This window comes from Talpa occidentalis, unplaced genomic scaffold, assembly GCF_014898055.3.
Source record: "Talpa occidentalis isolate TD23 unplaced genomic scaffold, MPIMG_talOcc4v2.1 talOcc4.9, whole genome shotgun sequence".
Taxonomy (NCBI): domain Eukaryota; kingdom Metazoa; phylum Chordata; class Mammalia; order Eulipotyphla; family Talpidae; genus Talpa; species Talpa occidentalis.
Window position 1 is genome coordinate 110910133 of NW_023605305.1, and position 14035 is coordinate 110924167.

Genomic DNA, 14035 nt, shown 5'->3' on the forward strand with positions numbered 1-14035 from the left:
TTCCTTTCTTCTGCTCACCCTGCTCTGCTCTCTGCCTCCATTACACTGTTGCAGCTGCACATGCTCAGAAGCTGGGCTGGCTGGGCAGCCTGGGGGAGCCGGTGAGGCTGGGTGGATGGCCCCTAGAAGAGCCATGCACAGGTTTAAACTTCTGTACTCGAGTCCGTCATTGAACTTCTCTGGATTTTTTCCAATGTTGGACGTGGACGAGATGGTGAAGAACAGCAGAGGTGGAGGGGTCACTGGCTGTCGTGGGGGCCAGCGGCTCAGTCTGCGGCTGGGCCAGGCGCTCCAGGGAGTGGGCTTGCCAGCTTGCCCTGATCCTGCTTCTGGGCTAGTCAACCTCTCAGCCGTGACCTCCTCACAGAGAAGAGGGTTTCACAGCTCCCACACAGGCTCCTTACGTCACAGGCACATGCGAAGTTATCGGCATCATCGTCTTCCCACACATATGGTGAATGCAGAGGTCCGGAAAGCCTGCCAGAATTTCCATCCTGACTTAGCTAAAGCGAGTGATTTGGGCAAGTTATTTAATCTCTAAGGTTTGCTTTTCTCCTTGATGCTGGGGTGTCGGTCCTATATCTCACAGATGGCTTTAGGGGCTGGGTGAGGACATATTCCTGGGCCCAGCACAGATCCTCAAGACTGTGACCGCCTCAAGGACACCTTTGTTATTTTCCTGGATGTGGGCCCTGCTTTCGTTGGTGAGCGAGTGGGGGTCTGAGCGGGGCAGGAGGCCATAAGTAACTTGTAGCCAGGGCAAAGGTAGGTGAGGAACTGCTGTCTAGACAGGAATGGAATTCCTCGTCCTGCAGCCAGGCCTCTGGGCCCAGTCACACATCAGTGACCTGCAGGTAATGACTGACTAGAGGGAGGGACTTTCACAGAAAGCCTTACCCTTCCCCAACCCTGAGGGGGCCAGGTCCTCCCTCGTGAAAAAAGGTGCTTCCAGCTTCCCTCCACCCTCCTAGAGCTCAGTGCATTTCTTCCAGCTTCCCAGGAACAAGCCTCAGCTTGGGCTCCTCTGGGGAAAGGCAGGCTCTGGGCCCAGGGATATTTGTGCAGGGAGGAGGTGGAAGTAGTTTCAGGAGCTTGATTCATTACAGCAGCAATCTCGGTCAAACAGGTTCCTGCAACTTCTTGAGGCCTCTTTGTTCCATTGTTCCTGAGAACCAGACAGGCCTCTCTGCAATCCTGGGAGGGGGCAGGTGGGCGGGGGAGTGAAGCCCCCTGGAGTCTGGCCAGCAGGCTGCTACTGAAGGCAATCTCATCTCTGTCCACACAACACCAGGGATCCCAGGAGCCTGTTCTGTTTGATTAGGGCTTGTAAACCTCAGGCAACTGGCTTCCTTTGCTTTATTCTCCTCCAGGGGTCGAGGGATGGACAGAATGTATGGAAAGAGCTGGAACCACACTGGCATTTTATTTATTTATTTTTTTGGACAAGAGCTAAATATCCTTGAAGAGTTTTTCCAGCTCTGCAAGTTAATGATGGGAAAACTAGAACATTAATGGAGATACAAGGGTTTTATTTTAAAAAAGGGAGGGAGGAAACTCTCAGATAATTTAGAGCATAGATTTGGTTTTAACACAGTGGAATATTAGTTGGCCCTGAAAAAGGAATGGAGGACAGACAAGTGCTACATCACAAATGAACCTTGAAAACATAATGCTAAGTAAAAGATTCAAGGTACAAAAGGCCACATTAGTGCACAATGCCTTTTATATGAAAAATCCAGAACAGGCAAATTTTTAGAGCCAGAAAGTGGATTAGTGGTTACCAAGAGTTGGGGGCATGAGAGTGACCGCTAATGTGTGTGGGGTTTCCTTGTGAGGTGATGAAGTCGTTCTGGGATTAGATAGTGGTGATGTTTGCACAACATTGTGAATTTACTATAAACCGCTGAACTATACACTTTAAAAAGATGAGTATTATGGTTTGTGGATTATATCTTAATTAAAAGATTGCATGATAAAAAAAAATGTGGGTTTTTGTCGGTAAGAAATTATGGAGGCTGATAATATTCTGTAAAAAGAAACAACAAAGACCAACCCACAACAGCTGGTCTGACCATGAAGAGGTGGGGCTCAATCTTGGTTAGTCACCTGCCTGATAGGTATTTATTGAACACCTACTGTGTGTCAAGGTGCCACGCAAGAATCAGACAGAGATCAGTGAACAGGACAATCTGTCTCTACTTCACGCACGACCTGCCACTAACTCAGTGTGCCCTCGTGGGCAGTTTAACTTCTCCTAGTTAAATACATACATAGGAGGTTGTGAGCCCAGGTGGATACCACCTACCTCTATGTTACCTGGAGAAGTGGTTCCCAAGCCTAGTGGGTATCAGAACTTGCCTCAGAGTTCTGTGCTATGAAGTTTCGTGAATGTTCTGCTTCGGCTGGCAGCAGGCAGCGTGGACACATGTAGTTCCCAGCACCATTAGGTTTGAGAAGACCTATCGAGCCCCCTGACAGCCCAAGGCCTGGCTGCTTAGCTCTCCTCAAAGAAGCCTCCTGCCTTCTCTGATTACATTCCACAACACACTTTTGGAAGTTCCAAAACACACTTCAGAATCACCGTTACACTTTCATTTCGAGAATCCTCTCTCATAGAGCGTTGCCCAAGGGACCCAGCATTATACCATCTGCAAAATAATTTTTTCTGCACTTCACCCTCCAGGGATATTAAAAAGAGAGAAAAAGTTGTGCACTTTAAAAAATAAAACGAAATTAATCTGTGATATATGATATGCTGGGTCACTTTAGAATAAGCGGCTTGTTTAACCAACTCTCATTATTGGGGAAATATTCTCTATTAAGTTTCTAAGCACAGGTAATGATTTTTAGGCCAATGGGCACACTTTTTATTATTTCATTGTTATTTTAAGGTAGGATTATCATTTATATAAGTTAGATCCCAAAATTGGTAAATAAACTTCTAATATGAACAGAAGTTCACACACACACACACACACACACACACACACACACACACACACACCTGTAAGGCTAGGATGTTTTAATACCCCATATATCCTCAGCTTCTCTTCCTACATTGGGCAGTTAGTGGAATATTTGAGGTCCTGTGTGTCCACATCTGTTCTCCTAGCTCAGTGGAAAGGGGCTTGCCTAGCAGGTGACCACCAGGGGGCACCCAATAGCTCGCGGTCGCACTGCGGAGGGGAGGCCAAGGGCTGACAAAGGTGACAAGTCAGTTCTTGCTTCAGGAGTGAAAATGCAGATTGGGGGATTCCTACCTGGGTCACTCCTTTCTGCAAAGGCCACGATGTGGATTCCGTTCAAATCATCTTCCTGTGGGAGAAACGAATCAAGGGTTACCTCTGGAGAGATGCAGTGGGGAGAGTCAGGGACAGATGGGGCTAGAATGGAGATGGAAAAAGACTAAGTATAATAAAGTAAAAATCAAAATCAACAAGCAACTATAAACCAGAGACACACTACGCGGGCGAGGAATTAAGGTCAAAATAAGGGGGGTGGGAATTGTATGGGGAATATCACCAAGATGAAAACGCATACATTGTGCAAAAATGAAAAATGATGTAAAAAATATATAAAATAAAATAAAATAATGGAGATGGAGGGAGGAGGCAGCAGAGGGCGAGGAGGCACAGGCACAGTGGGCAGAGCAGGGGAACACATCGAGGAAGGGGCTGCTGAGGAGCGACTGGGAAGAACGCATGGCACTTGATACATGGGCTGGCAGGAGGAAACACCAATGACACAGACACTAGCAGTGAATGGTCTATGCCCGTGGTCTGGTGGGTCCAGGAGAGCAGCAGTGAAAGCAAAACAAGGAAGAAAGTGAGCTGGCACATCAGGAGCTCTGAGGCCTCGAATGCAGCCAGGTGAATGGGGACGTCAGTCTGCTTGAAGAATTTCCCACTAGCAGGGTTTAAGTCTCAGCACTATGAAGCTATCAGCACCAGTTCGATCCCTGGCCGGGGAGCTGACCCACATGGCGCAGCAGACCTCTCCTGTCTCACCCGCTGCTCCCCTCAGCAGTGTATTTCAGTCAATCTGCCTGTTTTGCTCCCCACTCTGTCTCTGGTGAATCCTCTCACCCCCACACCTCTGACCTATACCCCAGCTCTTGTATGCACAAATAAATAAAATAAATCTTTAAAAATAAAAAAATAAAAAGAATTTCCCACCAGCAAATACTTCCAGCAACGCACCAGGTTATGACACTGCTGAGTGGTGCTGGGGGGTCCTCACCTGTCCCAGCTTGTTCGCCCAGGACTCATACACAAAGGTAGTGCTTCTCCCATAACACACCTGTTATTGCAGAAGCAGAACCTATGTGGTCAGTGGGACGTCATGTGGCTGTGACCTCCAGAGAGTTTCCTTGGGGTCCCTTCTGTTCTGGACCCAAAACTTGCTGAAGTAGCCTAGGTCTTGAAAACATGTCTGTGAGTGTGGGAGGTTCCAGGAAGTGGTCTTTGGGGGTTCTGGAAGTTTGAGGATGTGTGATAATAAAAATGAAAGGTGGCTGGGGGGTGGGGTGGGGCAAAGCTGAGAGTCTAGAGGGAGGGAGTGGTATTTCAAATCTGCGGGTGCACCTGTGGCACTTGTTTCTCTGTCCTGGACAGAAGAGACCATCTGCCACGTGTCTCCTCTGCGCTGATTATTCCTGAGGAGGGTGGATGTGAGTGTGCAGGGGTCTCTGCTCGAAGTAATGTGACTCTCATGAGACTTGGAGAGGAAGATGTGTGAGGATGAGACACTGGGGACAAATTTGTGTGAATACTGATTATCGCTGATGTGGGGAGAGGGATTCGCTGCCCCCCCACAATGTCCTATCAGCCTCATCCTATGGAAAAAAAAAAATAAACTCCAGGCATCTCACTCTCCCATGATCTCTGTCTCCATTTCAATTGATTTTAATGCTGGTGCAATCCTATCTAAATGCTAATTTTTTTCCTTTGAGTTTAGAATGGACAAAACCTCCAAAAATTCTAACAGATTAAATGAAAAATATTATTATGAAAAACAAGAGAATGGCCGCTGCCTCGGTCAGATTCTCTGGAGAATTCAATTTCGCAGCTAGATGTGTGTGTGTGTGTGTATGTGTGCACAGTTTTATTACACAAATCCGACAGCAGCCAGAAGGGGAGTCTGAGGTTTCACAGTTTTACATTTGCTATTATCGCCAAGCAGAATATCCTGATCAGTTCTCATTAGGTGGCCCTGTGTCTCGTCTCCTGCCATCGGTAGGAAGTGCGCGGTGTTAACTCTGTGAAACAGGCTTCATTTCTGTGTGCCCTTCTAGAACACACTTGGAAATTGGTTTTAGAATTAAGAATCCATACTCATTTTCTAAGAGGCTGCTCATAATGTGCTGTCACTCCCTGGACCTGAAATGGCCTTGGAGGGAGAGGTGAAACCAAGAGAAAGACTTTCTCCTTTGGGGGGGGGGGTCCTCAAAGATTCAGCACACAAGCCTGTACTGAACACCCACAAAGAAGCAGGTACACACTTGCCCCATGGCCATTTGGAAGCTCGTGACTGACCCTCCCATAGGACTGAGACCACCCTCGGGCTTTTTCTGGACCCTTTGGTTGAGATCACATAGCCGTGGGAATGGTCTTTTAATTGCACAGGCCTTCCGTTCTCGACCAGATGCCATGCTCTCAGAGGGACAGGATTATGCCTTCAAATAACAATGATAGGCTCTTTGATTAGCACAAGATAATAGGATCTTATGAATACCTAGTGACTAAAGAAAAAGTATGAACTACTTTGCCCTTGCAAAAAGAGTATAAAATCTTACATACTGGTTGGAGGAAATTGAAAAAAAAATTAGAGATACAGAGAAGAAAACAAATATCATTGATCCACCAACCAGAGAGATTAGCACTGTCCATATTGTGTTCCTCCTTCCAGTCTCATTGAGTGTCTGTTCTCATGTTGCATGAGGGATGCAAAGGAAAAGAAGGCAGTTAATGCTGGCAGACTCCCTGGTACAATGCAGTGTGCTCTGGGGGCTCAGCTGGATGTTCTGGTCTCCTTGGGGAGCTACTTTTCCACTGCAACAGAGGGAGGATTCTTTTAGCAGGAATCATTGACTCCCCTGCCTGTGTGCTCTTACCGAGGCTCAGCACTTGTCTGGAGAAGCCTGTTGGAAGGTGGAGTCTTAAAGGGGCAGACAGGTCAGCGCTGGGTCTGGATCACCCAGCCTCACCTTGACATTCTTTGAATATTTTAAATGAATGACTAATAGCGATCTAATTTACACACAACAAATATGACCAGGTAGCAATTTCTCCAGTAATAATAAATGATGTGATTTCTATGGTTTCCGGCTTTAATACCCTTTGCGGTTGGGGTGAGAAGGTCAATAGTTGCCTTGTCTGTCTTATTTAAATATTTTGCAATGTCTGGGCAAGTGGGGGTTGAAGATAGACTTCTAAGTTCATTCGCTGATCACTTTGCCCAGCATCTGTGGTTTAAGTTGCTGTGGCCAAGTGGCCCATGGAGAAGCTGCTTTTTGGAGCTGTGCCCTCCTGGGGGGATGAGGTAAGTGGGGGGCGGAGGGACAGGGAGTGGCTCTCCAGAGATCCTTTTGACAGACTGATTTCTGCTTATTCTCTGTCATGACATAAAGCTGATCCTGGAGAACCTGTGCTGCCTCCCTCCTTAGCTGGATGAGGGACGGGCAGGTCTGGTGAGGGTTTCTGGGAAATTGTGTGGGAATTTCAGGATGGGTGTTGAAAAGAAATAAGCCAGCCTACCTGCCCTTTTCTCTACCTGGTTAAATTCAATACACAGTCTTTTTCCAATTAGAAAACAATGGAATATATAATAATGTGGAGACTATGCGCCATCACTGTTATTTTACATGATTGCAAAGCTGTAACTTATCTTAGCATTAATTGGAGAGAAAGCAGAGTGCATTCCAGGGAAGCCCCACAGGGGGTGCCCTTTCAGGGCATCTGCCTTGAGGCCATGAGAAGGAGCATTTCTGTGGGGTAGTGGGGGTGTTGAGGCATTGATGATGGTGGTGATGGCGGGGGAGTTCTCTGCTGTGGTGCCGCTGTGTCTGTGTGCAAAGTCCTGAGAGAAGGTTCCACAATTTTTGCAGGAGCCTAGATAATTGAGATATCCCTTAGGGATGAAGAAAATAAAGATCTCAGAATAAAGGCATTGCAGAACAGAACAGAACATTCTTGATTTAAAATAGTGGCTTGTGTTATGAATACAGAGGGACCAAGAACCTATTCCAGATGAAAGGTCAGTGAAGAATCGTAACAACCAAATGAAAATGTGTGATTCAGGCTTGAATCCTGGGCCAGGAAAAAAAATTGTTTTTCTTATGCTATAAAGGACATGAGTGGGCAGCCCATCAATTTAATAAGGCCCGTAGATGAGATGGGAGAACCAAGCTGGGGTTGATTTCCCATTTCAATAAGCGTACTGGGGTCATGACAGAGAAAGTCATTTTTAGAAAACATCTGAAATATTTATGGGTAAAGGGAAATTGTGTCTCTTGCTTACTCTCACACAGCCCAAAAAAAAAAAAGAAAGAAAAAAGAAACACTCCACTATCTTAATCTCTATTCATCCATCCATCTGGCCATCATCTGTCTGTCTGTCTCTGTCACTTGATAAACAAAAATGGCAAAATGTTTACATTTGGGGAACCTGAGTTAAGAGCTCACAAGCTTCTTTGCACTATTTTTCATACATATGAAATTACTTTTAAGTGAAAAAAATATTATTTTTAAAGCACTGTTTCCCCTTTATGTTATTTTAAAATCTCATAGTCAGACCTTTTAAAGGTTAAATTTTTAAAAGGTTTAAATGTCAGGAAAATATGTTTCTATTGTGCCGGGTTGTTCTTAAATCATCTGCTCCAGACTGGATTATTTGCGTTTCTGTGTCTTATGAAATGTTTGTTCTACCTTCACACATCCAGATAAGTTGCATGCTAGTTAAAAAGAAGTTTCAAGTTACTCCATGGTTCTGTTCAACATCACTTTAGATTTAGAATTAAAGAATTAATAAGTAAATGCTTCCATGTTCCTCTTGCTTATGTTTCCCCTCCTCCATGCTAAATTCTGGGGACATGACCTCTAGGGAGAGAACATGACATTTGGCTCCAGATGGTCTAAACTTAAATCCCAAGACAATACTTATAAGTTATGTTTCCATATGGTCATCAGATTCCCCACATAAATTGGGGGCTTAAATAATACTTGTCTTATATCCCTTTCCAAGTAAAAGGATAGAAGAAATACTTTGAAAAATACTCCACAGAATTTTGGCATTGTTTACAGGTTTTTGTATGAAGTTGAGTCAGGTGGGAAGTCGTATCTCCAAAGTACCCTTCTAGACCTGCCCAACGTTGTCTGTGACACAGAGATGGGGACAACTGGACTGAACTTTGCTGAGCCCTGGTTGACATTTACAAAAACAGCTGTCATTCATTGAGTAGCTACCATCTTTACAAAAAGCGCTGAGTTTAGATACAGAAAATAAAACTCAAAAGACCATGTGACTTGTAGGATGCAAAGCTCCCGGATAGCAGATTCTGGCCTGGCGCCCCCGTCTCTCTGACTCCATCACCTGGGTTCACCACTGACACCCTGGGGTCATGGTGGGCAGTGAACAGAAGGCCAGTAGGCCTTGTGGGAAATGATCTCAGTGATAGAGTAATCTGCCTGGTGGGCAGCAGAAAGACGCCTAAATTGGATCCAGGGAGAACTGAGTTCTGATTGGGCTTGATGCTGTTGGTGTTTCAAATACTCCACTGTAGGGTAAGAAAAGCATCAGGCTTTTCTGCCTTCCCACCATTAGGATTTGATGATGGATCCTTGCGGTCCTGAATGCATGCCTGACGGTGGGCACCTGGAGTAGGGTGTGGGCCTAGGTAGATGGGATTCACCTGGGCTGAGAGACTGAGCTAATAAGGGCGGCATCACGGGGACGCCAGGAGAACCACGAGAAGAGCAGAGAAGCAGAGACCACCAGAGAAGGCCGGAGAGCCCAGACAGAGTGAAGACTTGCTGGGGGCTGGGAGGCCTGCCAGCCTCCCGGCCCCCCAGCACCCCTGCCTGCCGTATGCCTGATAAATCCCAATAAAAGCCTGCAAAAGCCACCGAGGGCTCCAGGCCTCTCTCCTCCTTTACCCCATCTGCTGGATCAGAAAACCTGCTCAGTGGCCTTCCTGCCCTTACATCCACCATCCAGACATCCAACCCAGCCAAATAGGACTTGATTTGCTTCGGATCTTCAAGGGGGTGCTCCTCTTGGGGAAATACACCAGCTACGACAGAGCATGTGAGTTTCACGCTTTCTTACCCACGTTTCGAACATGTCTTCCGGGCGCAGGCGACGCAGAGTGGGTCTGGGAGGGAAAAAAGAGATAAGCTTCCTTGAGTAGGGACCACCAGGACAGACACACGGCCGCAGCACAGCAAAAGGTAAAATGCAACATCGATTCAGCCACATGGACAGGAAGAGCTCTGGGGCCCGGCTCCCCACCAAGGATAAGGTGCAGGTCTGCCTTGCTCTGTCACCCAGAGAGTTGGACCTAAAACTCAGCGTTTTCATGGACCCAGATGACCCAAGGATTATAAAGTCTATTACAAACAACGGGTCAGAGGGCAAGGGTCAGCTCACTACTGGGGTACGGAGTCATTTCCCTCCTCACACACAGACACCCCTCCTGGGAGCACAGAGCATGTCCAGAACGAGGAGGCTTGGGAGAGAAAACAGCGCATTTTTGTTTCCCCAGCCTAGAGCTGTAGTTTTAGGGACTTCTGCAAAAAACCCTTTAGGGCTGTTTGGGGGAGCAGGCAGGACTGCTATTTTCCTCATGGTTTCATTTCTTTCTAAATATTGACAAGTGTGGTGGACACGTCGATAGGGCCCAAGGGAGGGCTTCTCCGGGTATCAAGCCTTCCTGTCCCGAGTGTCTGTGTTTGGCGCGCTCACCTGTGGCTCAGTTATTTAACTACTTTGAACTCAATCTTTGATCTGTAAAATTAGGGTAATAATAATTACCCCATAATGTGGAAGCTTAGGTGAACTAGCTTCCATCAGCTATTTTAGGACTTTAATAGACTGTAGAGGACTTTAGGAGGCTGTTGCACATCACAGTTGCTTGCCTTGCATCCCTTATTTCTTGCTCCAACTCTGAGTGGACCTGCTGATGGGGAGGAGGGGTCTGACCTCGTGTGCAGTGCAGACCACACTCAGAACATGTGGCGACGTGGACGCTGCGGGTCCATGTCCAGCACAGCCACATCACTGAGTTTGGTTCTGCTGTGGCAGGAGCTCCAGGTTGTTGCTATTAGGGGTCTGAAACGTCAGGACTGAGGGTCCCTTCTCCACTCCCCAGGCCTGGCTCCCCCATCTCCTGCATGCCATCTGGGGGCACCTTTGATGCTCCTTCACAAACTCCACCAGCTCCTCTTCGGTGTGAGGCTTGTCAGGAACGGTGATGGGCTCATCCATGAACGGCTCGTAGAAGTCAACCTCATTCATCTTCAAAGACAATTTCTTTGCCACCTGTAACAAGGAGAAACGTGACAATAGCCTCCTTGGGGGCTCATCTTGAGTGGCAGAGGATTCTCCATCTACAAGAAGTGAGTGTGCTCTCTGGCAAGGACATGAGTGTGCACACGCAGTTGTGATTTAAAGTTGCAGTCATAGGAACTCCTGGCAGAGGCCTGGCTGGGCCAGCCTCCTGCCATGAGCAGAGAAGGGCAGACGGGGAGAAACAAACAATGAGGTCCAAGCAGGAGCAGGGACAGCAGGCTGAAGAGCGGGCTGCTGGATTCTGCAGTCACATCATCCACTGCCGTGGCCGGGACCAAGGGAGGAAGAGCATGTCGGCAGAGCGTGCTCAGCGTCCAGGGTGCATGGATTTAATTGAACCCGTTTTGATAGGAAATTGATAGCAACGATTTCAAGGACATAGATATTTAGAATCAGGGCCCCACCCACTCACCTGTCCTTGATCAGCTCATAAGTCCGAATTACAACCAAGGCTAAACGCGAGCCCTAGGGGCCTCATCCCCCATAGGGGACATCTCAGGCTTTGGGGTTCTCCTCGTCCCCCTTGTCTCGGGCTTTGGGTTTCTCCTCTCTGTTACCAGTCAGAGGCGACCGCCATCCTGGAGGAGGGGCTGCCAGGGATTCGGACTCTCGGCGCTAAAGCTGGGCAGTCCCGGCAGGCCAGGACGCTCGGTGCAGTGGGTGCAGGACGGCAAGCTTGGGGCCGACTGCGGCCTGGGGGCCAGCGCTCTATGACTGGCCCACGGCTCTTTCGGGGCAGGAGGGGCCTGTGCTTGCCTGCAGGGCTGCTGAACTCAGAGCCTCTTTTTGTGGGGTGATTCGAGGGGCCTGGAATGTGCACCACTGTGTAGAAAACCAAATGCTATTCTTTTCTAGTTCCGAGCTGTGGTCTCGGAGGGCCTGGGATGAACAGTGGCTCTCTTGAAGCTCAAGGAATTGCCTCAGTGCCCGGGCGGTGACCGCAGGGCAGAGGCCCTGACGGCCAGAACCAAGTGGGGAGGGAGGACAGGGTTACATAAGCTGTTACACAAGGAGGTCTGTTCTGAGGAAACACTGATATCCCCACGGTTTTCGCCATCAATTGCTATTAGTTCCAGGTCACTGTATTCCAAAAGGCATTTCTTATTGAAGTGAAAGAAATTCCAGCTTCCTACTCAGAACTAAAGAAAACAGGCCATGTTAAGAGCTACAGGCAGTCAGAGGAGCTCTGGTCAAGTTGATTTTAAGGGACAGAGAGGTGTGGGGTTTCTCTTACTTTTTCCCTCTTGTAGGGGGCGGGGGTGTGGGTGATGTGGTGGTGGACGCACAGGCCGGGGGAGGGATCAGCAAGTATCCACCCATGTCTGGGTTTACGCACCGCGCTTGCCCAGCTGGTCCCACCACAGAATGAAAGGGGTCGAAGCGAACCTTGGATTCTGATTTTCTGAGTTCACTTTCTACATGTTCTGGGAACCAGGAAACTGTATTTTCCTGAGGTGGAAAATGACCAGTGACCACAAGCAGTAATTAGAGTGAGCACATGGTGTTCTTTGTATGAGCAAAGTATTCTAGGTTGACCACTTTGAGACAAGAGGGAAGAACTGTCATCATAACTCATTTGACAAATGTTGAACCTGAGGCTGTTTGAATATGTGCTTGGTCAAGATCACAGCCCTGAAGGGGACCGAGCCTGGGTTCCAGCTCGGGCAAAGGAGGGAGACTCTAACCTGCCAGTTCTCTCATTTGAATATGACCTTCTCCTTGACATTCTGTGGGCAGGAGTATCTGTCCCTGCAGACATGACATTGGTGCCGCACGTGTTTTAGTGACTGTTTCCTTGTTTCTCTGGTCACATGCTCTGGTCAAGTCTTCCTGCATCGCGGTCTGCTAGAATTAAGTGAGAGTGAGAAGTGTGTCGTGGGCGTGCACATGTATGTATGTGTGGGGTGGTGAGGGGAGGTGGTCTCTGGCCCTTGAATCCTGGTGTCTAGATCTGCAGTATTATAATCACGAATGTCAAGCTGGATTATAGGATTTTTAAGTTTAAACCTTGTAAGCCCTGAGAAAAAATTCCCAGAGGTCCACTGGCATCCCCCACCACCATGGATTGGCCTCATATCATTTCTCGGGGACTCCATGTCTTCCATTCTTTTCATTGTATCTTAGTTAGTAGGGACTGAACAAGATGTGATTGATTGAGGCATTGATTCATTCATTTATTCAATTAGTTTTTAGTGGCACCCACTCATCTGAGGCACTGTTCTGGGACCAGACCTGGTTTCCAGGCATACCAATTATCTAAAAATGGATTTCACTATTAAAAATAGAATAGGGGGCCTCCCTGGTGGCGCAGGCGGTTGAGCACAGCGCTGTGAAGCTGTCTGCAGCCTCTGCAGTGCTGGTTCGATCCCTGCCAGCCTCGGAGCAACCCACATGGTGAGCAGACTTCCCCTGCCTCGCCCGCTGCTCCCCTCAGCAGTGTATTTCAGTCAGTCTGCCTGTTCTGTTCCCCACTCTGTCTCCAGTGAATCCTCTCATCCTCCCGCGTATCTGGCCTGTACCCTGGTTCTTGAATAAAAATGGATAAATCTTAAAAAAAAATAGAATAGGCCTATATAATAAGTTCTTTCATACCTTAAAAAAAAAAAATCCCAGAAATAAGTTGGGATAGATTTTGTCCAAGACAAGAAAACTACAATTGAAAATGGCTATTTGTTTATTTGCGTGTGTTAGGATTTCGAAACAGGTTTTTCCTACAAGCTAGCAGGACATTTCAGTTATTGCAAATGAAACCTATGCACTGGCTCTGGGCTACCCAACATCTGTCTTCCCCATCAACTGTATTTAGACAATGACAGTGCCTTTTATACCACCCGGTATGATTCAAAAGAGAAAATGAATTTGCTTCTCACTGTTCACTCTGAGAAAAGAATCAGCCAGTGGGAGGTGACATTGGGGTGATTAAAACTGAGTTTTTAAGTGTAAGATGCAGTGGCGGGGATGCCACGCTTAGCCTCAGAGTCTCTTGCTCTATTTGCTTCATCGCCATTCTGCTCTCCTGTTCTTGCTTTTGGAGCAGGACCCAAGGATCAGTGCTGGTCCCAAGCCTGTTCCTCTCTCCCCTCATGGAGCCTTTTGAAAATGCATGTTCCTGTAACCCAGCACAACCCTAAGAAACATCCACTTTCCACGAGCCGGGAATCTGGGGGTCACCGATACAGACAGTGATTGGAAACTACGACTCCCACATGTGTGCCCGCAGCCCTGGCATGTCACCCTCCGAGTCACAGATGTATTAGTCTGTTCACTTATTTTCTGTTTCCCCATATTTTCACCCCCCTTTACCATCACGAAACCTTACATTTTACAAGGGCAGGGATCTGTTTTGTTCAATCTTGTGTCCCGGGCACATGAAAGATAATCAGTGAGTGAATGAATGAAAGAAATTCCAGTCAAACCCCATTCCAACTGGTAGAAAGTGAGAACTCTTCACTCCCTCTTCCATTCCAGA

The 14035-nt window shown here is 47.5% G+C and overlaps 2 protein-coding genes across 3 annotated transcripts in view; one reads left to right on the plus strand and one right to left on the minus strand.

The window, feature by feature from the left end:
* Nucleotides 1-14035, plus strand: part of VANGL1 (VANGL planar cell polarity protein 1) — a 158684-nt gene that overhangs the window by 109583 nt on the left and 35066 nt on the right. The gene's annotated exons all lie outside the window — the stretch shown is intronic.
* CASQ2 (calsequestrin 2) overlaps nucleotides 1-14035 on the minus strand; it is a 57717-nt gene that overhangs the window by 15617 nt on the left and 28065 nt on the right. The window contains exons 6-9 of one of the 2 annotated variants that reach the window (XM_054691752.1): nucleotides 10406-10536; nucleotides 9325-9370; nucleotides 5867-5920; nucleotides 3261-3315 (exon numbers count right to left, since the gene is read on the minus strand). In XM_054691752.1, the coding sequence (XP_054547727.1) occupies nucleotides 3261-3315; nucleotides 5867-5920; nucleotides 9325-9370; nucleotides 10406-10536 (286 nt within the window). The remainder of the gene's footprint in view (nucleotides 1-3260; nucleotides 3316-5866; nucleotides 5921-9324; nucleotides 9371-10405; nucleotides 10537-14035) is intronic. The other variant, XM_037499293.2, reaches the window with a different exon arrangement.